Source organism: Diplotaxodon limnothrissa, linkage group LG1, assembly GCF_057381915.1.
Source record: "Diplotaxodon limnothrissa isolate DT_005_m linkage group LG1, D_limnothrissa_male_GT1.1, whole genome shotgun sequence".
Classification (NCBI taxonomy): domain Eukaryota; kingdom Metazoa; phylum Chordata; class Actinopteri; order Cichliformes; family Cichlidae; genus Diplotaxodon; species Diplotaxodon limnothrissa.
Window position 1 is genome coordinate 15794912 of NC_140596.1, and position 25938 is coordinate 15820849.

Below are 25938 nucleotides of genomic sequence, written 5' to 3' on the forward strand. Positions count from 1 at the left end.
CTGTGTAGAAATTTGCTGCAAAATGAAGTCGTCCTACAAATGATTCTGATTATGCTGTAAATAAAGTGTTACAGTAGTGTAACCTGCTTGAGATGAATGCATGGACCTGTTCCTCAGATTCAGTTTGAAATAATCCTTTTCCAACCTTAGATATATTTTATAAGTGGTAGAAAGCAGTTCTGGTCTTGTTAATTTGATTATCAAAATTGAGATCACTGTCCAAAATAATTCCAAGACTCCTGACTTGCTCACTGTGTTTTAGAGAACGGGATAAATATGAACACATTTTTCACAAATAAGAGCAAACATTTTCATCTCACTCAGTTTGAAAAGGTTTTGAGACAGTAGTTTATGTTATCAGTGCAGGTTATTAGCTTGAACAGGGGTTAGATCATCAAAGGAAAATTTTAGTACAACTACATATCACCTCCATAAGAATGGTAGAATATATTATGATTATTTATGACAGTACTATGTAGGAACAAGTAAAGGTTAAAGAGTAATGGACCAAGTACTGACCCTTGAGGAACACCTGTTTGAATAATTTCAGTATATCTAAAATTACTAACATAGACACAGAATCTATTATCCTATAGATGTGATAAAAATCAGCTTAATAATAAAGCCTTTGAGTTAAAATGTCATGGTGAGCAGTGTTGAAGGCAGCAGGGAACAAAGAGGACCTGCAGATCAATCACTGTTGATCTTCTGGTCATAAGAGCCGTTTCTGTGCTATGGTTGATTCTGAAACCTGACTGGTACTCGTCATATATATTGTGACTTGAAAAATATCAGTTCAGTTGTTTCCAAACAAAAATCTTTTTAAACATGTCGCTTAAAAAGGCAAATTCTAAAAGAAATATGTCTAGCAGTATTTCTAACCTAACCTAGATGCCACAGCTTCATACCAGGTGAAGTTTTTAGCCTAGTCCTCAAATAAAAGACAAATTCAACAAAGATTTCTACTGGAAAAAAGTTTTTAGTCTAACTTGCATCACTACTGCTTCCACAGACAGACTTAATCAGGCCAGCGTCTGTTCTATGAATCAGATTAGTCCCTTCTGTTAACATATCTGCTTTCTTTATGCAATCAGGACATGTAGCTTTAGATGTGCTGCTTAAAAAAAGATTCAGAAGAAAATGTTAGAATACAGAACAAAGTGCGATACTGTCATTTATTGATTTCCACTGACACGGTACAGAAAGAGCCAGAGGCTTGATTTTTTTCGATTATGCATTCCAATAGAATAATATTCATGCCTGATAAAGATAACAGTTCATTACAGAAAGAAGAGAAAACAGTGTGCAGGTGGCCTTCCAATTACCCTTTGCCTGGCTTACATGCCGTTTCAATATTGGTGCCACAGGTTTTATCTTTACTGACAGAGTAAAAACACAAAATATATAACTGTATTTTCGAAGTCTTTGACCAAAATTAAACACAATGCTCAATTCTGGCCAATAGAAAGTTTAGATACATAGGTTACTGACCTGTGCAAACAAGCCTACAACCTATCTTTACATTGTGTTTTTCTTTTAGCAGTAAGACAAAAATAAAGAAGGTGAAATTGCTCAAACTGTGTTTTTGGGTTACCAAGGCAAAACTGTAAGGCAGGCACCTTTTAGATGCATTTTTGCAGGTGACAGAGTCACATTTGCACAGCTTGCTACAAAAATGACTTTCAAATGGTTTATTTCCAACTATCAGTTTGCCACCTTTATGTTAAGCATTAAACTGTTTCCATAGTAAACGAGATAGAGTGAAGCTACATGCATTTAAAGAACGACAGAACTGAATCGTTTCTGGCAGTGCAAAATGAAGACGGCAGCAAGGCCAAGCGTCCACTTGCAGAAACTGCTTAAATGAAATAAAATGTGCTTACATTTTTGCCATTTGACATCATTGTGTCATAAAAACAATACAAAATCTGAGTGCAACAAAGGCCCTGGTGATAATCTTTGCATTAATTACTTTTAAGTCTTCCTCCCAACAACACACCTTAAACACAGCCACCTAGTATTTCTATACATTTTAGTCAACCCTAAAGCAGAAGTACAGTTTGGTGATCTATAACAGCTCCCATTTGGGGGTTTAAACTCCAACTACTGTTTTAATGACCCACAGATGCTTTTACAACACGCATTCTTGCTAAAGGTAGCACTTCCTAAAATGTGGAACTGTTACCATCGGTTTTAAACTACGGTTTGAATTAGCTTACAAGTGTGCACAAATTAGATTAAAAGACGCACTTCTCTTTGTATGAAATATTACACCAATTCTTGACAATAAAATGTAGAAGTTAAGGATGCCACCCTCTACTTTATTACTGTAAAAGCTATACACCTTGCTATCTTAGTGTATTTTACCATCCTGTCTACAACTGTATAGGTCATTTCTGCATCGATGCTGCGTCTGGAAGAAGAAAATACCAACAAAGTTTAATAATGCATCTCTTGACAAAAAGGCAATAAAAGCTACTGTGCTGCCCCCTTTTATTCCTGAGAGCAAAGGGACTCTGATCCAGGATCATAGTACCAATGTCTTCACTGTGACTTAAGAGGCAAACTGGTCACATATCAGCACCCAGATTTAATGATACACTGAACAGACTGAATAGCTGGTTCCTTGCCAGTTTAACCTGTGGCCTATTTGGTCAACAAGCCCCAGTAGAAGACACAGAAAAGAAAAGAAAAGAAAAGAAAAAGCCACACACAAAGAAAACATGAACAGTCAAACATGCAACACTTCCTGCTTCTTTTAAACGAGCAAAAGATACTTGTTATTCATTAAGGAATAGTTCTTTGCATTCTCCTCTCTGGTGCTACAGAGTACACGATGCATGGTCACATTTTCACAGTTTAGACATGAACGAAAGAAGCCAGAATATCTGAGGATTTAAAAATGCATCAGCTGTGAGTAACAACTGTTCACTTTTTTGTACAAAATTTTAAATCATGAACAACTGCCCGGGGCGACGCTGCGTAGCCATAACTGCTGCCAAAGAAAAAGGATAGGAAACTGTTAATTGACAGGTCCACAAAACAGTGAATGAATCAGACTCACCAGGAAAAGGACAAAAAAAAATTAAATTGGGCTTCAGAAAATAGACCGTTCACATAAAAGCTTTGTATCTTAAGAAAGGCTGCATAAAAAAATGTTTTCATCTTTCTAATGGTGGGATTTTGTTTTTATGCAATGTATGAAAAGAAACCAAAACCAACATTTTAAATGTAGTTCAAGTTTGGATGAGAAACAAATCAGATGCTGTATTCCTCTCATTCAAACAATGCAACCCCAATGTGTCTCCATTTTTTATCCAGGTCTGACAGGAAGTAGGCGGCTGTAGATACAAAACGTGGTCCTCATCCATGAGTTAAGGAGTGAAGACTGCTCACAGAGAAGCAGAAGAAACGGAGTGAACAAAAATATTTAAAAACTGAAGAGGTAAACAATGCATGCCATGCATTTGTGATGTGTATTTTGTTGTTGCTGCTTTTGGAGAGGTCCCTCATTGCGGACTCTCGTTACTCTTTTTGCTCCTTCAGCTCCTCTTTTTTACTTCTGCTCCTCAATTTCACGTTTGACTTCAGCTACATAATGGTGATCTTTTCCATGAGCCACCTCCATGACAGCGAGAGCCTGAAGACAGAAAAACAGATTAGATGCACGTTTGCCTTGACAGCTGATCAAATGTTGAATGTAATAGCATTTGAATGTCAATACAGTGACGTAGCTTCAGACACCAAAGTTAAAATCAATGTATCAAAACATTTACTGCTTCCGCTAGATTTAAGAGGGTAAGTAGCAGCCAGGTCCTGCTGCTCAACTGTACTTGATTAACTGATGATGAACAAGTGTGGCTGCTTCTATAAAACAAATAGTTTTGGCAGTTTACTGGTCTGGAGTGATCTTTCCAGGAGTGGAGGTCCTTTCAAATTCACCAGAAGTCAGATCATTCACTGCTCACCAAAACTGCAAAAAACCTAAGAGCTATATGGCTCAGATGCTACAGACCCCAGGTAGCATGTTAAATGCTAAAGTACACTCAGAAATAAAACGAACAAGTATGGTTGGAGAAAGGGTGATTATTTACAGCCACAAGCTAGAGGACCAGGGCACCTTGCGGTCTCCGGTTGACTGTGACCAACATATTCTAGAGTCATATGTGAGACCATCTGCCCAATAGTCAAAGCCTTACTATCAGACTGTCATGAAACAGGACAATGATTCCAAGCACAGCAGCAAATCTCAAACTGGAATGTTGTGCAGGGACCTTAAGAGAGCTGTGCATAAACAAATGTCCACAAACCTCAAGCAACACTGTAACAGAGTGGGTTCAAATTCCTTACTTCAGGTTACCACTGTTAAACATTGCCCAACAGACCACTGAATCATGAATCATGGGGTTTACTTAGTTGCTCACGGGACTACGTCTACTCCATTTCCACCCTGACTTAGTTCTAGTACATGCAGAGACGCTCATAAGACACAAAAACAGGACAAAGAATGAACAACTGTCCACTCATCGGTCTCTCCGTGGTCGCTTGTTGCATTTCAAATGCTTTTGCAGCCAACTGCTTACGCAATTGATCTTTTAATACACCAAATATTTATACATGCATTCACCTTCTTCAGAGCTTTGACTCCTTGGGTCTTCTTCTCGAGCCCCAAATACAGACGCCCTAGCTTCAGATACATAGACGCCACATTCAGGGAATACGCTGGATAGTGAACACTGCAGAAAGAACATAATCATCAAAATGAGCTGAAAACATCATCGTAAAAAAAAAAAAGTTAAAACCACATTTTTGGTAGTTTACTGTACATGTACCCAGCTTAAAGGAATAAGAATAAAAGGTGGTTATGGGAGTGGATAACTTAGTTAAGGTGACAAATCAAGAAAGACCCATAGCAACTGGTAAAATACAATCAGAGAAAGAGAGGAACAAAGTGTCTGCTTTATCTCCAAGACTCTTAGTGCAGGGCTTACAAGATAAAAACAAGTTTTTCTTCTTTTTATGCAATACGAAAACAACTTTGATACAGTTACAAATTATAATGTACCATTGTAGACAGTGATTGAATTAATCTAGTCTTTATGACTTGAATTTCCAACAGATCGATTTACCTGTACGGTTGAACGATCTTCTCTCCGTAGCTCATAGCGCCATCCCAGTCCTGCATGTACAGGCACACCCCCATGGCCTGATACATCATGTGCAGCATGTAGACATTTGTGTCTGCAAATATAGCTCCCATCTTCTCCAGGCTGAGCTCACACATTTCTAGCAGCTCACTGGGGGGTGCAAGAGAGTCAAGAAATAATGACACAGAAAAGGCAGCGCAAGAAGAGGAGGCAGCAAAGCTGTCAGAGATCAGGAGAAAGACGAGAATACATTATAATAAGAGAAGGATATTTTTGTAGTGTTTGGCACGCCTGAATTCTTCAATGACATTTTTGGCATAACGGACCATGGATCGGATTTCCTCAGTTTCTGGCGGAGGGTTCAGCTTCCTGATCTCCATTTTTGCCTTGTCCTAAAGACAGAGTGAAAAAAAATAATACCGAGTTTTATAACATTGCATCTTATACAAGACAGTCTTTGGGGGAAGCTATGTTAAAACATAAGAGTACCAAATATAAACAGCTGTACTGTCTGACAACAGCACACTGGGAAAGAAACAAAATTAGACATACAAATATCTCAGTATGCATTAACCAGTAGTTCTGCTTGGATTTTAGAGCACAACATTAAGTCACTGCTTCATAATGCAGTGCATAAAGTAAGCTAATTACAGTCAGATATCATTAAAAGGCAATTCCAGTAAAACCAAAAAAGACCTAAGGAGGGATTTTAGTTTTTCTGAAACTTTCAGATTTCATTCCAAATGTAAAAATGTGCAGAAGTCAAAATGATGCAAAAACATCTTGTCACATGCTAAGTACCATTTCTATTCTAAACAGAACATGCTATGAAGACTGACGCATATAAACAAAAGACTGCATTAGTACCCATACAGTACACTAGTTTATAATGTGGAACTGGGACACAGCCACCACATCTCTGACAGTGTAAGGTGTCGTTTGAAACAAAGGTGGGAGGAAGCACAGGTTGGCACAATGAGGACAATGATCCTGCTGCATTTCCCCAACACACAGCTAATAACTGACCCAGATAATGTACTTGCTGTTTTAGTCCTCAAACTAAATTGTTTGTTGGTACCAGACTCCCATTCAAGATATCAAAAATATATGCGCTCCTAAGAGATAAACTCACAGTACCTTAGACTTGGAGGTGCACTCTGTGCACTGGCATGTGAAAAAATAGGAATCCAGCAACCTCTCCTTCCTGTCCTCTGTGGGGTAGAGCAGGTCTATGTAGCTGTTAAATATCTACAGAGAGAGACATGACAAAAACAACCTACAATAAGAGACTTTTACACTTCTGTAATTGAAGGTTTCAAAATGATGTATTTACTTGCCTCTTCTCCAGGGTTTATCTCTTTAACAGCTCTGACCTCAGCTACTGTGCCTTTGTAGGTCACTATGACATTGGGACTACAGCTATGATTCATCAGTGCTACACTGGAAGGAAGAAGGAGTGAGAGAGACAAGTGAGAGAAAAGCTGTAAAATTAAAAAGACACTGATAAAACACTACATTTAGCAGCTTTGTGACACTGGTACTACAGCTCTGTGGGGTATCACATGCAGTTCTGCCATGAATACTTTTATTTTTTGTAAACTGTATTCAAGAGGGCAGCCAAGTGTGAGCACTATTCGCTTTTCCAAGTTTTTAAGGTATTTTAGTGGCTGATCAGATACCTCTTGGTAGAATTGTTGTCAGCTATGAAGTAGTAATATGTAAAATGACCATAAACAGTTGCTTGTACATGCTTCACATAGCATGAAATAAACAGACAAAATAAATAAAGTGATCTATAAATATAAAAACCTCCTATAAAACAGGCGAACTGTCACTGAGAAAGTGGGATGACATATTCAGGGGAATGAAAAGAGGAATTTATTTTGAATTTAATCTCCTAAAATGTCCACACAGAGCGCTGAATGATGACGACATGTTAGCTGCTTACTCAGGAAAAACAGCTGATCCCAGATGTGAGAGTTCCTCGTCCTCTATGGTAAAACCATTACAATTAACCTGAAGGAAAAAAAAAAGCAGGGTTCAGCAACACGAAAACACAACTTGCATCAGCCTCGGCTGTGCCGTGCCACCCACTTCAGTGAGGAAGAGGAAATTCTGGTAGTGGAGATTAAATGCAGCTGTGTGATAACAGGCCAAAGAGGTTTCCATTGATGTAGCTTGAAGAGGTGGGACACAGCCCACTGCCAGACAGATAAAATTAAAGCGCTCAAAGCTGCAGAGTTAAATGGCAAAGAATCAGTGGGCGTGTGATACAGAGCCTAGTTAAAACAAACATATGTCTTTCTGCCTACAAGTGCAGGACAACTGAGAATGGATGGAGGGCTGAAAGATGAAGAGATGGTTCCAAGTTCCCCTAACCCCCAAACAGTATGAAATAAAGATTCTTAGTGGGAGAAGGCTTGAAATCAACTGATGTTAAGCTAGTGTTCAAGTACGGATTATCAGGTGTTTGGGAAAAGCGCTGCCATACGAACAAGGTACAAATTCAGAAACAGGGCAGCTGCATCTGCGTCAGGGTGTCCAGGTTAAAGTGCACACCACTAACTGTAACCTGAATCTCCACCATTTGAGACCAGCTGTGCTGCATGTTTCCAGTCTCTCTGCACTGTTGACTGTCAAAAAGGCCAACCAGTTCAGTGTAGTGATGTCATGCAGACATATGTTTAGTACCATAAAAATAATGGAAAATAATGCAGACTGTGGGCAGGGAATGGCTGATGTAGCAGTCTCAGTGATAAAGGTAAACACTGCATTGGCGCCGCCATGAGATTTTAGTTTTTGGATCCATTGGTTCACTGACAACTCGAACAGCCATCTGGTGTTTCTTCATTGATACCTGTGCAAATAGCTCCGTGAGAGCCTGTTCATCAGGAAGGTTACTGATGTGTCTGGAGTAGAAGTGATGCAGCGCTGCTATGTCTGTCTGGTTCATCTCCTCCTTTTCGCTGTCCATCTTATCTAAATCTGTCAAAGAGAAAAAGATTAAAAAGAATAAGGGACAAAGGGCTGACAAAGAAGTGAGAAAATTAATAATTACATGAAAAGCAACTGACAATATAACAGACCAGACATTGGGCTTAACATTACTGAGATTTATTTAATTAAATTTATTCACATTTATTTAAAAGAGAACCAAACATGTAAATAATAAACATGTACTACTGAGTTGTCTCTCATTGGCAGGAAAAAGTGAACAAGCAGCTGACTTAAAGTTTGATATTGAAGTCAGCAAAACGTAAATATCAATATAACATTTGACCATTCAGTTACACTGGACCTCTTGCAAAACATTTGATCTTTTTTTCCAAGCATAAAGAAATATATGCATTAAACTGATGATTCAAATAATAATAATAATAATAATAATAATAATAATAATCTGGTTCCAAACGGTAAGCAGATGAGAACACCTCAGTGTTAATAAGTGTTAAACACAGCACCACTATGAGCCGTCTGTCTTTGCCAATCACACAAACCCACTCAGACACAGACGAGTAGCAGCAGGCAGCAGCTGGCCAACCATTTGTTTGGTTCGCATGAGGGACAAGTATGAAGGTTAATTCTCTAACAATCCCGTGGTGACACATCTGAGCCGGAAACAACAGTTCAGACTAAATAATAATCCCAAATGGAGCACAGGAAACCGTTTGTTGGCACTTCGGGGAAACCAGAGCTCGTGCATGTGTGAGATTACGACCAATGGGACCTGTTTCACTGTGTTTAACTTCATTAAAACCTGAAAGTTGCACATTAGTAAAGCAGTTAGAACAACTGCAGAAAACAGAAACAAAAATGCCCTGTAAATCTTGCTGCTCGAAAACAGGCTCAGCAGAGTTTAGTTTCTTAATTATGAGCTAAAACTGAGTTATATTAACAGATAAGTGCATCTCAGCATAATCACAGTTTCCCAGTGACGATAGATGAGTTTATTGCTCAAGGGCACAGTGGCAGTAGTTGTTAAAGGAAGGGAGAGAACATGAAATTACAGAAGCCAGAAGCTTGGGATTTAGATCCCCAGTGCTTTGCACACTTGGAGTGAATGAAAGCGACAGAACCAGGACTGGAGGCTACAGCTGAGGATATTAATAGACACACTGCCACAACTGCAGAGACATAGATAGCGCGCGCGCGCACACACACACACACACACACACACACACACACACACACACTAACTAAAAGTGCATGAATGTCTAACTAAAGTGTATGCTTATGTATTCACACTCACACACAAACGTTAACTTACGAGCTTCAAACTCTTTAAGCAGTAGCAGCCTTTCTGAGGGAGTTCGCTCTGTTGTGGCTCTCTGCAAAATGACAGTGTTTAATGAAAAAACCTGAATCATAGCGATCGCATAATGATGTAACGATATAAACTAAACTTAATTTTCCCTTTACGCTGAATTAAATTACCTGCAGACAGTTCTAGTATAAACGTTCAGCTGAGTTTAGACATTAAAGATCTTTATGGTAATACAGCAGCTTCCAAGCACAGCTCAGGGACAGCAGTGTTCATGAGCATTGTCATCAACCAAGATAAGACCTACATTTAAATGCTGTGGTCAAATTACGACACAAGAAGGCCATGTTAACACTGCACAACGACTGTTCATTTTAATCTAAACTACATGTGTGATTACACTGCGCATGGAAAACTATGTAAATTAAAGTGATGAGTCGAGTCAGATTATTGTGAAGACCCAGATCATATTTCACTCAGATATTTATTTTAAGGTTTGCTTGTTGCTCCTTCCTCTTCTTGCTGTGTTATTCATCCAAATGGTAATTACGGCGTCTTAACCATAACTCTTTATTTTTGTTATGTCGTAATATGTAGAGAACATCTATATCTCTCATAGTTTTTTTTTCCTTTTTCATTTTAGTGTTCATCTCTGAGTATTCTCTGGATACTGAAACATTACTTCTCCTGCTTCTTTGTGTCACTTCACCTGTTTCATGATGATTCTTGCCACCAGTCTGACCGTTTCTGATGGACACCAGTTTTCCCCGTAGGAACACATCGCTACACACTCCAGCTTGTGCATGGGCCAATCACCTCTCTGTGCAAACACACAAACACAGTAAGTGGTAAATTATCCTTTTCTGAATAAGTGTTATAAAAGGAAAAACAACAAGATACGCAAAATTAAGACAGCAAAGAAAAGGAGAATTAAACGGACATTTCTGTCATCAAAGAGTAAATCACTGATAAATTAATGACCGAGGCAAACGTCATTCTGTCTCTGTCTGTACTTTACTGCAGTGTACAGAGTTTGATTTGTACCATCACACTAGAACTAAACAGATCGTCAATAACTGAACATTTGTCAATAACTCAGTAATGTAATGTGTTACTACACTAAATTCAGCAATCACATTACAGCTGCAGTTATGTTGCTACTTGTCTTACAAAGGTTCTTCATTGAGGACAAATAGAAAACATCTAACTGGAGCCTCTGTTGGTCTTGCACTGATGTTAGTTGATGTGCAGGGAAGGAAAATGTTGGAGTGGAGATACAGTCATTAATTTTATTGCACTAAAGAATAAGAGAGCACTGTTAAAGTGCAAACTGCTTACAGGACAGACACAGCTGCATCATGCTGCTAATGCATTATTGGCTCTTTGCAGGCATCTGCACAAGAGAGCATGCTAATGTTAAGCTAGCAAAAGGAGCACTTTTTTGAACATAAAGTACCAACTGACACCTAGTCCTAGTCAGTTCCTTGAGCTGACTTTTGAAACTTACAAAAAGACTTCAAAATCTCCATTAAAAAGACCAAAATGACCATCTTACCTGACAGTCAACATTGCAGTAGTAGGCCTGCTTACATTTACCACACTTAAAAAGGTCTTCTCTCCTGTAATGACACGAAGATGCAATACATTCAGATACTGCTGTACGTAAAAGGGACACTTTCTTTTAAACTACATGAAGAAACAACATGACACACCTGGATGGTGGATACGGGAATAAACTTTATAGTGACAGCCTTCAACTTCTTAAAAAAATGACAATAATAAAAATTCAACCTGGTATTGAACGAGAAGGCCGTGACAGTTTGTTATCGTCTGGGACATAATAGGGAACATAAAGATGTTTAGAGTGTAATTTTAATCACATCTGGGTCACATGCATTGGATCTTAATTTCAGATTAAATTCTCAGGAGCGTCTACAAACATTTTCAGTTCACTAATTATGTCAGATAAGGCACAAGGTACAACACGGGGCAAATATACACACTTGCGTACATGCCTTCCAGTGCACGCCTGTCCTGGACTTGACTTCTCATCTCATGGCTCCTCCTCTTTTGGGACACACGGACGCCTATATTTAGCACCCTAACCTTTCAATGCTCTACAAACCTTTTAATGGCTTCTTTGGTAGGACGCATGTGTGTGTAAGAAAGTGTCAGTAAGAGTGTCACAGAGAGTGAGTTCATATAATGCTATAAAGTGTTGTGAAGGGATTTTAAAATTAAACTGAATCTAATTTCCTGTCATGTTTTTGATAAAGTGTGCCTACACACTCCTCCTACACATGATGCTCTCTGAATGCTGTAGGCCACTCAACAGCCTACACGGTTACTGGTGCAAGCGTGCTAGCTTTGGCAGTCTGATATTACAAAGGCAGCGCTTTGTCAAGTGTGTGCATGGACACAGTCCCTCCCACCCTCCAGAATTAATCCCCAAAAAGTTGCAAAACAACAAATATAAACGAAGACAAAAAATAAGACAAGACATAGTGCAGAAAATCTAAATTAAATAGAAAAGTCTAAGAAACACAAATAATAACTATGAGACACAATACACCCATGTAGAGAGAGGAAATGACTACAAATTACCATAAAGCCACACAACATTATACAGACATCCGCTACATGCACAGCTGGAGACACAAAAACAACATTATGTAGTTCGTTCTGGGGGGACAAGTGAGGATCTTTAACAGGTCTGTGCCCAGAGCACGTGTTGTATAAGACAAGCAGACACGTTATACTATGGCATCAATAGGGCTGCAAATTTACCAAGTGGTCCTTTAACCAAGTATGCGACCTGTAAATACTGATAACCTATTTAAGACTATATAGGGTATATACACAGTACTTAAAAAGCACTGTATCGTTTTAAAATCCACTCGTGTTTTACTCTCTTGACTCCGCAGTGCTACAAACAAAAGCTGCAGCATCTGTCAGGTGAGCTGGCTCGTCTCACTGACCCACTTTAATCAGCTGAGTAGGTGCACAGGGGTTTAACTGCTAACGTAGCTGTAATGAGGTTAGCTGGCGGTGAACTGGACGTTACCCGCTCCACTCAGTTCTCCTTTTCACAGAGGAAGGCGCCTGCTCGTAACTACCTGTTACAAGAGGGGTCTGTCAGCTGTTTGAGTGAGGTGAGGTGCAGTTTTACCTGGTGAAGCAGTGTTCACAGTGCGCTCCCCTCTCATTCACGGTCAGCACGTAGGAGTAGGCAGGACACGCGAACACCAGCTCCCCCACCGCGAAGTGTCTCAACGCCCGCAGGCCCCTGCCTTTATCCGGGCTCAGAAACCTCTCCGTCCCTTCTATGCCTTCGTTCTTCATGGTATATTTTGTAACGATTCTCCGGTCCCTTACACAGACCACCACCTGTGACTGCTGACCGCTTTAATCAGCCTCTGTCTGAGCTCCTTCTTCCTCCCTGCCCCTCCATGTGTCCGGAGCGACTGCCATCGCCCCCTGCTGGAGAGGCGACGGTAAGGACAGTGCGGCTGCACTTCTGTCGTGAAACGCTTGAATATTTAAAAATATATCTGGTGAATTAAAGATTGTATAAGAAGAAAAATCAAACTGCATAAAAGCACTTACACCATACTGTCTTATTTAAAACTTTCAACAATGTAACATAAAGCAACAAACTAAAGAAGACCTGGGAAAAAGATGTTGTCTCTGCATCTGAAAATGAGTCATGGGAAAACAATATTTAAAAAATTAGTCAGGGATACCACGGGCAAATTTATTCAGGATAAAATCATTAATCGGTATTACTACGCTCCTTTCAGATTACATGAAATTGGTTTAATTAAAGATGTGTCATGCTGGAAATGTAGGACAGAAAGATGGACTTATGTGCATGCATTATGGAATCGCGCCAAAGTTTTTCATTTTTAGAGCGATGATTTGGATTGTATGGGCCAATAATTTAAGTCTGATTTGCCAACGTCACCACAGATGTCTCCCCTTGAAGATGGAGGTCCTTTAGCACAGTTAAACAAGTGCGTAATAAGAGTATTGATAGTGGATCTAGTTACTTGTACCTCACTAATCCCTAAGCTTTGGAAAGAATCTCAAATTCTGACAATGAAAATGTGGATGCTGAAATGTTGGGAAGGCTTAATTGTAAAAATGAGATGCCAGAGAGGAGTGGAGCAGTTTATTATGAGTCCTTATCTAAAGAAAAAAACAAAGTATAATTTGATGCAACTCCAATTGCATGTATTGGAGTTTAGCAAGTGAATATTACCCACTAACTTATTGTAAATTGTCTCATACACCTCACTCACATCTGTGTCTTTGAAATGCCATTTTCTTTACTTTCTTTTTTCCTGTGATGCTTCCTGTTTTGATGTTTCTATCTGCTCCAGTTATTCCCTCACCCCCTGGTACTTCTCTATTTTACTGTCCTCCTTCTTTCTGATGCTGCTGTCCACTGGGACTGCCACATCAATCTGTGGTCTTCTGCTCCTTGTCAACCACCAACATGTCTGTTTGGTTGGCCAGCAGCTGCTTGTCTGTCTGGAACTGGAAGTCCCACAGGATCTTAGTCCTGCTGTTCTCAACCACCTTTAGTGAGGTCTCCCACTGGGACTTGGGGACTTTCATTCCAAATGTGGCACAGATGTTCCTGTACACTATGGTAAATGGCCTGTATTTGTATAGTGCTTTACTTAGTCCCTAAGGACCCCAAAGCGCTTTACACTACATTCAGTGATTCACCCATTCACACACTGGTGATGGCAAGCTACATAGCCACAGCTGCCTGGGGCGCACTGACAGAGGTGAGGCGCTCTGACTATCCCAGCCACTAAATTGTGCCTCTCAGTGTATGCTGTCCCAGCTTGGATCTTGATGCTATGTGTAATCTCCAGGGGGACCATTGCACAGTTTGCATATCTTGGGTCCTGTCAGCTGTGGTAGATCTGGTCCTTAGCTCGTGATCAGAACTTCTGTACTGTCCTTAAAATTGACCTCTTAAGCCACTGGTAGGATTTCTTGATGTCAGCCACTTCCTCTCTCTGTCGATAATACATCCCACGCAAGGGAGTGATTGTCCATGATTGTTCCTCTTCCTGTTCCTCATCAGTATCCATCTTCAGCTGCTTGAAGCATTCTTGGAGATCTTCCTGATCTATTTGCAAATGTGTCATCTTTCATCCTGGATTGTAGTGACATGCACTAATCCTTGCCCTCCCTCTTTCTGTTGCTCTTAGAGCCTCAGGATACTGGACTGGACTTCAGGTGGAGACCTCTGTGCATTGTGACGAGTTTTTGTGTCTTGACATCAGTAGCATCTATCTCTTCCTGTGGACGTCTTATTATTTCAGGTGGCTATCTGATGACCTTATGTATTAATGACTTGGCTCTTATTCCTCCATTCAGCTGGCTTCTCAGTACCTGGCAAGAGGGATCAGGGAATTGATGTTTCGCTCACTCTTGGTGTGCAGCTTGATGTCATGATGTCTTGATCCTACCTCAATAATCCAGGTAAGAAAATCCTGGATGATGACTTATTCGGTGTCTCCAGACTAAAGAAGTCACATGGATTACTGATGAAACATTTCTCCCACTGAAAAGACTGCATCCAGATGAACACGATCAACTTTCTGGGATTTTAAATGGAAAAGTTTGTTTTATGGTCTTATTTAATAGTTTTTGCGCACTCTTACCCTGTTTGATCTTAATAACTACTAAAATTGTAAACTTTTTTTTTCCAGGAGGGAAGCAGTCATAGATGTGAACAGATGCAGAGGGCCTGCATCAGGTTACTATAATAGTGTGAGTTACAACTAGATAAGCAGTCTTCAGCAAGGTAACAGCACACTGGTATAATAAGGACTGTCTTTAAATAAATAATATTCTAAATTTGATTGCAAACAAACGCAAGGCTGCAACCCATCAACACCTGGAACTCAGTGGTCGAGTGAGAGACTAAATAAGCTTGAATGAGAGTAAATCTGGGAAGGTCAGCTCCAAAATCCTGCCAGAAGACTTTCCAAGAGTTGGGGGTGTCAGCGTCCATTAAGTTTAAGAAGGCTAAATAGATGCAAGCATGCAAGCTTTGGTGGTCTTATGCTGCTCTGATTCAAGAAAAACAGCATTTTGTCAGCTGTGCGTATGTACAGTTTGCTAATCTGTCCAATGTAGCACAGCTCCAGGAGCTCCAAAGGTTCAGGAAGACCTGGTTACACATCCAAAATATATATAAGGTAATAATGTATAACATGACATGGACACGAAGCAAGAGATGTAAATGAAAACACACATTACTGAGAAAAACCGAGCAATCAGATGATCCCCTGTAAGGAACCTCTTGGGAAAAGCTGGGAGGAAGGATTGCTGTTTAACAGGAAGAACCAGGCTCAGGGAGAGGCAGCCATCTGCATCGAGTTGTTGGAGGGTGAGAAGAAAGAAAAGAGAAGCACCAAGAAAACCACAAAGTCAATGACTTCTTGTGGTGCTAAACATACATAGGGCCTAAAATATATTTATCTCAAAGGTTTAGGATGAACACAGTCTGGATATATTTATATTTGTCATCATCTTATATAGATCAGTAAGTCCATATACACCTCTCAAAAGAATTAAAGAAACACTTTTTAATCAGAGTATAACATCTTCTGGGATATTTATCTGGTCAGTTAAGTAGCAGAGGAGGTTGTTAATCAGTTTCAGCTGCTTTAGTGTTAATGAAATTAACAACAGGTGCACTTTGAGGGGCAACAGTGAGACAAAAATAAACATGCTGATTTTACAGGCAAAATCACTGACATTTTTTTTTTCCCCTCATCTTTTCTGACTTTTTTTTCCCTACTAGTTTTGGATTTAGCTAGGTTCAGTGTCATTTTTGGTAGCATGAGGCGATACCTGGACCCTACAGAGGTTGCAAAGATAATCCAACTCCTCCAAGATGATGCATTAATACGTGCCATGGCCAGAAGGTTTGCTGTGTCTCCCAGCACTGTCAGAAGTATGGAGAAGATTCCAGGAGAGCTGGACAAGGCCAAAGGTGGTCCTCAACCCATAAGAAGGATGGGTATCTAGAGTTAAAGATGAGCACTGTCAGAGCTACAAAATGACCTCCAACAGACCACTGGTGTGAATGTCTCTGACCAAACAATCAGAAACAGACTTCATGAGGGTGGTCTGAAGTCCCAGCATCCTCTAGTGGGACCTGCCTGACATCATGGAGCCAGATTGGCATTTACCATAGAATACCATAATTGGCAGGTCCACTACTGGCACCCTGTGCTTTTCACAGATGAGAGCAGGTTCACTCTGAACACATTTGAGAGACGTGAAAGCGCCTGGAAAAGCCATGGGGAATGTTGCTGCCTGTAATATCTTTAATCATCAGTGGTGGTGGGTCAGCGTTGGTCTGGGGAAACGCATCCATGGAGCGACGCACAGGCCTCGACAGGCCTGGCAACAGCTCCTTGGACCTTCCTTCAGACAATCTATCGTCTCATTAAGAGCATGCATACATACAAGCACATGGGGGCCATACAAACAAATGGGAACTATTTTGAGTTGCTGCAATAAAATGTATTAACCTTCTGGAACATTTTTTTCCACTTTGATTTTTGGGGTGACTTTGAATTCAGTCCTTTGTAAGTTGATAATTTTAATTCCCATTAAACAATGTGGCACTCCTTTATTCCTGACACATTACTCAGTCCATATCAGTATAGGTATCCAGCATCTTATTTCCCATTGAGATCTGATGTCTTTTCAAAATGTTCCCTTAATTTTTTGAGTAGTGTAATATACAGTCATATTTTTAGGCTGTACATCTGATTTGGGGCAGACTAATGGAAGAAATATAAGTCTTCATTTTGTTAAAATTCAAGGGATGCTTTATAATGTACATAATATACACTCACGAGACACTTTATTTTGTCAGTCTTGCTAGTATCGGGTTGCATTTAGCAAGGTGCTGGAAATATTCCTCTGAGATTTTGGTCCATAGTGACATAATAGCATCACACAGTAACTGCAGATTTGTTGTCTACACACCCATGATTCCAGCACATCTGAAAGGTGCTCTATTGGATTGAGTTGTATTGGATTGTCATCTTGAAGAAACCTGTTTCTATATTTGTCAGCTGCATGGCCACGCTGCTAATCATGATGCACTCAATCCTGATGGCAGCAGGCATCAGAAGATGGTAAACTGTGGTCAATAAATCCTTTGACCCATAATCAATAGTCAAAGTTAATACTAAGGGGCTCAAAGTGTCACGGTAGAAATCTAGAGACATCAGCTGTACCTAATAAAGTGACTGGTAGTAGATTATCTGTCATTATCTATTAGAGTCACACTGTGCTGCCAAATCATTCATTTCTAAAAGTCTTGCATTAATTTTGCTTTGTCACTCATATGCTGCCTTGTAGCACAATACTCACACTAATGCACTCGGCCAGCGCGCTACAATGCTTGACTGACGGATGGAAAACTTTTCTTCTTTAAATATTAAAGCCTAAGAATACATGTAAAATTCATGCACAGCTGCCACACTGCAAATCGCTAAAAGATCAACCAATGAAGGAAAACTTGAGAGAACTGGATTTACTTCCAGCTGACAGATGGATTCAACAACACTTAACCTTTTAATCCCTGTACATATGGTGCATGTTTAGGGTTGTCGACTGTCAAAACTTGAACAGCAAAAATAAAAAGGCAAAACACGTCACACACTTTTGTTTATATATATAAATGTATTTATTTAAGTTAATCATTTCTCCTCATTCAAAGTTGAATTTCTGCATTATCTATAAAACAGGGAACAGTTAGAAGCGCTGTACAGTCTGACAACAAAACTAGGAACTGCAGCTGAGTACACTGTGTATATATGTACATACTGTACACACACTGATGTAGGTATATACAAAAATATACACTTTTACATGTGTGAACCCTCGGGTTGCATCAGCCACCTCGTAATGTGAATACCAGCCATTCAGAGCCACATGCCTCTCAGAAAACACATTAACCCACCAGCTCACACCCCACCCCATATCCCACCCATATTGATTACTGTTATTATCTGTCATTACCAGTTGATGAGACTTTTACAGTGTATTGTCTGCTGTGCATGATCTGCCCCTATTGTGCCCCGACTCATTTACATTGGCACAGCCGCTTGTAGAAGACGGAGAAGCTTAAGCAGTCCTGAGCTGGATGTCTCAGCAGGGCTTTTCACTTATTAGAGAGAGGGCCCTTCTTCTGTTAATCCTATGAGGGGATTTGAGGTGGGCCGATAGGGGGAAAACGTCCCAGGTTTTTGACAAGTCGTGACTGAACTTTTCTCCGTTTAAAGGAAAAGCTGAACGAACACAAAGATTTTGCTTCAAGCTTCCTTTTCTTGTTTAACTCTAGCAAATAACCCCTTGTTTCCCTCCACAGCGAAATAAATAATGTCTAGTGGCTCAGTGGGTAGGATGCTCTTATTTACTGACTCAAGCTCACGTTTTATGTTATTAAAGAAGACGACCATCTGCAGGATTGTCAGTAATATTCTTCTTACTCGATGTTTTCCCTTGTAAATTTATTTCAATAGGCATTTTTTGGTTTGTGCGTCATCATTTTGGCTCATATCTAAAATTATTTTTTATACGCACAAGATCACTTGGTCATAATTGGATCACAACCAAAACAAAATGTTCTGCATTATTGTGATGCAGCCTAGCACGCTTTAACTTTTGATTAAATGGCTCCAAACAGGTAAACGCACTACGAAAAGATGGAACCATGATATGATACTGGGGATGACTTTTGTTGAGCTATGTTTCAGAGTTGTTACTCTAATGGATATTTTAAAGAATATTTTAAAGTTTTTAAGACATGGAAACACGCAAACGACCATTTTTAATCCCCTCTCTATCATAAAACTGACACAAGACCAGCAGATAACAGCAGTCCTGCCCACAGTGGCTTCTACAAGTTGAGACTGGAGGGAAGATACTCATTACACTGCAAGCAACCTGTCACGGAACAAGTCCTCCGAGACTGTTTTCCAAAGACTTTCACCCCTTCTTATTCTTCATCATACAGCAAATTCGGAAAAGGAAATTTGGCACGTTGTGCAAAAGATGTAAACATTTAACCATCCTTTTGAAATGAGGCGCTGCACTTAAGTGTTACAGTCATTTCTTCTGTGTGTAACATAAAAAAAGATTAAGAAATAAAATAGCAAACCTTATGACAAGTATAAGACTAGCTTTAAAAAGAAAAGGCTTCAGACAACACGGGAACTGTTGCAGACAGGACTGACATGGTCACTCAGGTGAGCACAGTCTGCTTCTGCGGAGTAGCAAACTCACATGGAGATCTTATAAAGCAAAGACAGAAACTACCTCAAGTCCTTCTTCCTTTTTTTGTTTCGCAGCTGATCATGTGTGGCAATAGAGGGCGCTAAAAACTACTAAATAAAACCTCAGCATGTTGGAAACCTTCACTTATTCTATGCAGACTGAGATATCACCACTACTCAAGAGGCTGCACAATTTCTGCAATAATCTAGACGATAAGGCGATGAAAAAGTAAATGAACTAACTACTAAAATGTGTACTTGCACACATCTAAACCGAGACAGATTTTGCATGTATCCTATGACAGAACTTCAATGGTGCCCTTTCAAGAATACATCTAAATTAAACATTTTTATATTTTTCTACTTTTAATAAGATTATTTCTCCTGTAACCTGCCTTTAAAATCTCCACTGAAGCGTCTGATTTCACAGCACACACTGAAATGGAAAACTGATGTTCAAACCTAAATTTCACTTAATGCTTCTCCTGTATTGCAACCATGCTTACTTAAGACACTGAAAGTGTTTCATTTTGTTTTGCATTTTCCAAACCAAACCAGACTTTTCCATGTTTAAAGTAACACATCATCATGAAATCAGATTTGGGCCTTTGGATTTAGCATCAAAGGCAACACCAAATTTTTCTAAGCAGGGCCTTGCCTGAGTTTCTCTCTGGCCTCGTGCCATGTTGTGGGTCCCCTGCCCTGCAGCACAATGCAGCAACCTGTCAAGTCACAGGATAGGCTTTTCAAACCAGCTGCAGCTTCAGCTGACCTTCTCAGCTCCACTCACCCCACTTATAAATGAACATATAAGACAAGGCAAACAGGTACACAGAAAAAAAAAAAGTATCAGACAGCAAAGCAACCGAGGCCAGCTGTCTTTGTCAGTTGGCGGCTCAATAAAATAAAACCAAAGGAGTTTCGGATGCGAGTGTGCACGAGAGCGGGAAGGACTGAGAAAAGCAGAGAGCGCACGACTTTAAAGATGACTTGAGATTTCAGCTTTCCTGTACCCAAACTGTACATCTGTTCAGAAATATTTTGTGTTCCTGTAGTTGCCTTGAGGTCGCCAAGTGATGAGTCACACTAAATTTAATCAAGCGCAATTTTCCCAAACTCCACTGTCATTACTCATCGGTGACTAACAGCACAGGAGACCATAGCAGTGAAGATGAGGAAGTGATGTGAAAGCCTAAAGGAGATTAGAAACAAAACATAACAAACAAACTATTTAAAAGGCAAGAGTTAATGGACTCAGAAACAGATAAATGTACTGCAAATTGTATCAGTAACACCACCTGGTAACAAAAACTGCACCGTTTCATGACACCAAGATATTGTTGATCTGCATAGTAGTGTGGCAGGAAAAAAGAAAGAAAGAAAGAAAGAGTATTCTTATTTCTACTTTGCATCAGCAAAAGCTGCGCAGTCCTGCTTGTGCAATCAGAAAAATCTGCTCTCCTCTTGCAGAAACAGAGTGAGGACAAACAGTAAAACCTTGTTTACTGCAGTTCCAAACTTCAGAACAGATGGCTCATCTAACAGGAAAGTTAGAGGAAAAAAAATATGTTGATGTAAATCACTGTGACTCAGTGCAACGCTGGAAACATGTCGGCGATACATGCAGTCAGAAGTTGCTTCGCTACTTGTCGAGACTTTTCTTTTTGCATGAAATCTGCTCTCAGGCTGGAATAAGCACAGTTTGCCGTTGTCAATAGAGAGACGGACGTCTGACACCTCGATGAATTAAAAAAACCCAAACAAACCCCACTTTACTTTGCTGCAGGGTTGCATTGTTCCTCCTGCAAGGTCTAAGTGTAGTTTTCTTCTTTAACTTTGTAAAAGTGCTGGAAGAGGAGAAGCAATCATCTCAGTCACATCTATGCAAACTCTACATTACTGGTAATCTCATTACTGTGTTATTAGAAATGCCACATTAGCAGGCAACACCTGTTGGCTCTGGAGAACAAGCTGCAACATGAATCCAGTTTAGATGTGATTGTTAGACAGTAAACGTTCCACAATGGCAACATATAGACACAGGCAAAGGAAAGCAGCTGTGCAGGAAAAACAAAGAAAAAAAAAAAAAGATTAAAACTGAGCCTCTCCACGGGGAGCAGGCACAGAGCAGCGAGAGTATGTAAAGAAAACCATTTTAATCACTGGTCTTTCTGAAACTCAAAACATCCTTTTAAAAGTTGGTTCCATTTTTTGATTAGAAAGTAAACCAAAATAAAAGAAAAAGGAAAAAAAAGAGAGACTGGTGACTTATTCTCTGGGTATTTTCTCTGTGGAAGTATTGGAGGCTGCAGCAGCCAGTACTACAGCCCAAAGACAGAAAAATCTTCAGGGAGGCATTCACAACACTTCTGAGGGGGGAAAAAAACCCCATGCAAAGCAGCGAAAACCCTCCCAGATTGTCTTCACCTCCACCAAGAAAGAGTCTGTAGAAAAACTGCATTCTTTGCCTCTTTTCTCTCGGTTGACTCTGTAAACCAGTGAGAATAAACGAGAGGAAAAGCTCAAGGCCTCGAGTCCATTTCCTCCCTTCACATCACTCAACAACCCACACCTCCCCGAAACCACAACCTGAAGGCTCCATCTGCCATTACAGGATGCTTCCAAGAAGAAGAAGAAGGAAAAAAAGCAAGTCTCTGTGGACAGTTAACAGCAAGAAATAAAAAAATATGAATAAGAAAATAAAACAAGTACACCAAAAAATTCTCTTTCCACCAGCATTAAAGAAAGGAGAAGAACAATTTCGCCGTTTGCAGCTGGAACCATCAATGAGAAAACACTGAGGTATGTATTTTTGAAACAAAAGCCTCTTCGTCTCCTTTATCCTCGTGATCGCCACCATCCATCCACCACATGCAGTCAGGTTCCTGTTAACTCCATTTGGGTCTCCCGGCCCCTCCCTTCATTACGCGTGGCTCATCGTTTAGGGAGATGGGTGAGAGAAGGGTGCGCACGTGACTGGCTGTACCTCTGTGGAGGAGGAAGGAGGAGAAGGAGGAAGAGTTTGTCTTTCTTCTTGAGTCTATTCATCTTTTTAGCCGCATCTCAGGAGTCTGTAGGTGTTTCTCTTCGCTATACCGAGTCTTCCGGGGATCTGGAGCGCCCCCTACGATTGTAAATTGAGAGTGAACTTCCACTGCTGGGTGAGGCTCGGGCTGCAGACCTCCACAGTGAGTCCGCCCATCCTGGCGCTGCGGCTGTCCAGGCAGAGGTTACTGCCCACGTGACGAAGCTTCGAGTTGGACTCGATCTGCTCCCATTTCTGGACGACAAACAACACAATGTCACAAATATTGAACGCTGTACCTTTTTTGGGGTATAAACAACAATAAAGGCGATTTCAGTGTGTGTTTACCTGTCTGCTGTCATTCTCTCTACAGCCTTGTAGTTTGATGAGGGAACCAGCTGTTCTGTCCACCACAGTCAGACACAGGTCCATATGTTTTACCGATTTATCCTTGGTTAGAGCCCATTCCTTTATAAAAATGGATACACGTAAAATATTAGTACACGTAAAGCATGCTGGGATGTTCTCAGCAAGGCTTTATCTAATAACACGTCTTTTATATCAAGTAATGATCATGTTTTCCTCTTATTTACACAGGAAAAATAACAAAAATGTATTTTGCAAAATGGGCACCATGGGCAGCATCGTGATAGAGAGAATCTGGAGCTCCCTGTGGAAATCTCACAAGCAGGACTCTGATTGCTCTGAGAACACAGTGCCCATGTTAAAGCCACATTAAGGCCATTAAATAAACCCAGCAGGTAAAGCTTGGTGGCTGAGAAAATCTCTGTATATTTTAAATAAATTTTAGAAAGTATACAAACCCATAATAATAACAACAATAACAACAATAATAATTGGCCGTTAGTTTAGTAAAGAGACTGCCTGGTATGAGTGTGAATAAAATGGAGACATTATTTGTGGTACTTCACTTCTATTGTGTCTCTTTGAGAATGGCTAGAACGGATTGAATGACATCACAGCGAATGACTTGTTTGCAGTTTTCATTATGTGGGATTAAAAATCAATAACCAAGTTTTTCAGTTTTCCACTTCCGCTTGGTGATAAAATTGCATTTTAAAATTCTCCCCAGTCTCTCATACCCCCCAAAATCCAAGGTTGTTCATTTTGCCCTCCCAGCACCGCAGCTGTTACTGACTACATTCACAATTTTGTTTGTTTTTTGCCCCTGGTAGAAATAAAAAAAAATAAATTCATTCATTCATTTACTATTCATTTTAAAAAATGAATAGTAAAAACAAAGTACACCCTCTTCCAATTCTAACGTTTTTCATATAAGAGGATAATAAAGCACCATGTTTGCTTTTTGCCAAATGTGGCCCTGTGAATTACAGCAAAGCGTCTCCTCTTCTGTCTCGTCTTCTAAAGGATGTTGCACAACCATTAATATTTCACGGTTTGACCTTGGGAATACTGGTACATGTCCTGAACATTTTCCACTTGTGAGCAGATATGTTTCTTAGCTGTATTTGCTGTATTTATGAAGCAACACTGGAAACAGTAAAGACCTGCAAATCCACGAGGGTAAAACAAGACACGTAAATCCAAAAAAAGCCAGCGATCGCTGACTCGAAGCGACAGCAGTTTTCTTCTCTACACCTGTCATTCTATTTCAGGATTCAACTATTTGAGAAACTGCTGACAGAAACACTCCCCACAAACTTACACACACAGACATAGTGTGTATCCTCCTCAAGGTACTCCAAGAGCTGTACATTTCCTCTAAGAACAATGTTAAAATGCTGTTATGCACTACTCTATATTTAAGTTAAAGTTTCAATAGATCTGCTCTACTCTTGTCTTAACAACCTCGTGTTTAAACATCTTTGTCCTTTTGATTACAATACATTTACTTTAAGTATGGCACTGTGACCTTAAATACGTAAATCCTTTATCATACCCCCTGTGCTTTCACCATATGTACACCACTTGCCACTCACGAGTCTCTAAGGTTAGGATTTTACAAGCTGACCTGGGTGTCCCCTCGCCGTAACGCTACCTGGTTTCCCCCTGCATTGTGACATTCATAGACGCCGACCACACCATCAGCAAAGTGACCCAAGGTGTCCAGACAGTTTCCTCCCTGCTGCAGGGCTCCGAAAGCAATGTCCTGGTGATCTGGGACCCTGAACACACACACGAAAAAGTGTTAGTGAAGCGTGTATTCAGTTTTTCAAGCTGTTAAAAAGCCAAACAAAGAAAGCGTACAGGCCGAGATACAGCAAGAGAGGAAAATAGTCAATTTTCTTCTGACAAAACAGGACAATGGGGCTTTAATGTTTCTGTAAAAGTTAAATTATTCAAATTAGAAGCATTAAAAAGGTGCAATTTTAATGTTCTTCCCCCTGTGAAAACATAAAAGCAAGAAGTATGCCTGAGATTTAATGTGGTTTTTATGCTTTTAAAGATTGTTTCACTGTGCAGTGATACACCATGCCCCAGGCTCATGCTAAATTTGAATACGCTCTCTGAAAGTCCCACTCTGACCAGTTGCACATGTGCATTTCACAGATATGCAGAAAGCCCATGAACCTATCAGCAGTAGTTCTACTTTATTATCCTGAGACATGTGATGGAGAAGATTTGGTACAAACAACCTGAACTGTTCCAGTGTGCGATGGTGATTCTGGTGTGTTAAAAATAAGGGTTTTTTTGGTAATCCTCAAAAAAATCTTTGTTTCTCACCAACGCTGCTCAACAGATTTAGATGTAAGCAACTTTGTACTTACTTAAAAGTACATTCAAGCTCAAGGTTTGCCTATCTGACAACCTGGAAGAGTACCAGAGTCTGTGACAGCGGTCATAACTTGACCTTCAGGCAAAATGTAGCAAAAACGCTGGGAGTGGTGCAATCTAGCAGTCAGATTTAAATCAGAGGTGCTCTCTGCTGAACTTGTGGACTCATTCACATCAGCCACTAATTGCGAACCTGAGAACCTTGTGAAAATGTAATAATGACCTTGAATCATAACTCCTGGTTGGGCATTAGCGTCACTGCAGTCTCATTTGTGTATAAAACATCCCGCCACACATTAGCACAAAGTCATATTTCAAACTTCTGGCTGAGGAGTGGTCTCCTAACAATTTGGTAAATGCAATTTAGTTTTGATTATACAACATTACATGTCATGCAGTGTAACACTGGCTCCATCATAT

General features: G+C 40.1%; 2 protein-coding genes across 3 annotated transcripts in view; both read right to left on the reverse strand.

Annotated features, from left to right (window-relative positions):
- Window positions 1–1166: 1166 nt before the first annotated feature.
- smyd2a (SET and MYND domain containing 2a) lies at window positions 1167–12823 on the reverse strand. The gene is made up of 12 exons (XM_085353549.1): window positions 12578–12823; window positions 10964–11027; window positions 10118–10228; window positions 9415–9475; window positions 8005–8132; window positions 7096–7163; window positions 6485–6587; window positions 6285–6395; window positions 5419–5539; window positions 5130–5304; window positions 4628–4736; window positions 1167–3640 (listed from the first exon to the last, which is right to left on the reverse strand). Exons 1-12 carry the CDS (start codon window positions 12748–12750, stop codon window positions 3557–3559), a joined length of 1308 nt encoding a protein of 435 aa, XP_085209675.1. The 5' UTR covers window positions 12751–12823; the 3' UTR covers window positions 1167–3556.
- A 9573-nt stretch (window positions 12824–22396) lies between these two features.
- Window positions 22397–25938, reverse strand: part of galnt2 (UDP-N-acetyl-alpha-D-galactosamine:polypeptide N-acetylgalactosaminyltransferase 2) — a 67632-nt gene continuing 64090 nt past the window's right edge. Inside the window, exons 14-16 of one of the 2 annotated variants that reach the window (XM_085370864.1) lie at window positions 24782–24908; window positions 23110–23229; window positions 22397–23016 (exon numbers count right to left, since the gene is read on the reverse strand). In XM_085370864.1, coding sequence (XP_085226990.1) covers window positions 22861–23016; window positions 23110–23229; window positions 24782–24908 — 403 coding nt within the window. In that variant the 3' untranslated portion in view covers window positions 22397–22860. Of the gene's footprint in view, window positions 23017–23109; window positions 23230–24754; window positions 24909–25938 lie in introns of both variants that reach the window. The other variant, XM_085370939.1, reaches the window with a different exon arrangement.

What these genes read in the sequence shown, in the direction of transcription:
- smyd2a (XM_085353549.1), bottom strand. Translation starts at nt 12,750, where the DNA reads ATGAAGAACGAAGGCATAGAAGGGACGGAGAGGTTTCTGAGCCCGGAT. An exon ending in CAAGAATCATCATGAAACAG is followed by an intron (nt 9,476 to 10,117) that starts GTGAAGTGACAC and finishes GTCATTTTGCAG; the next exon opens with AGAGCCACAACAGAGCGAAC. An exon ending in AGTGCACCTCCAAGTCTAAG is followed by an intron (nt 5,540 to 6,284) that starts GTACTGTGAGTT and finishes CTCTGTCTTTAG; the next exon opens with GACAAGGCAAAAATGGAGAT.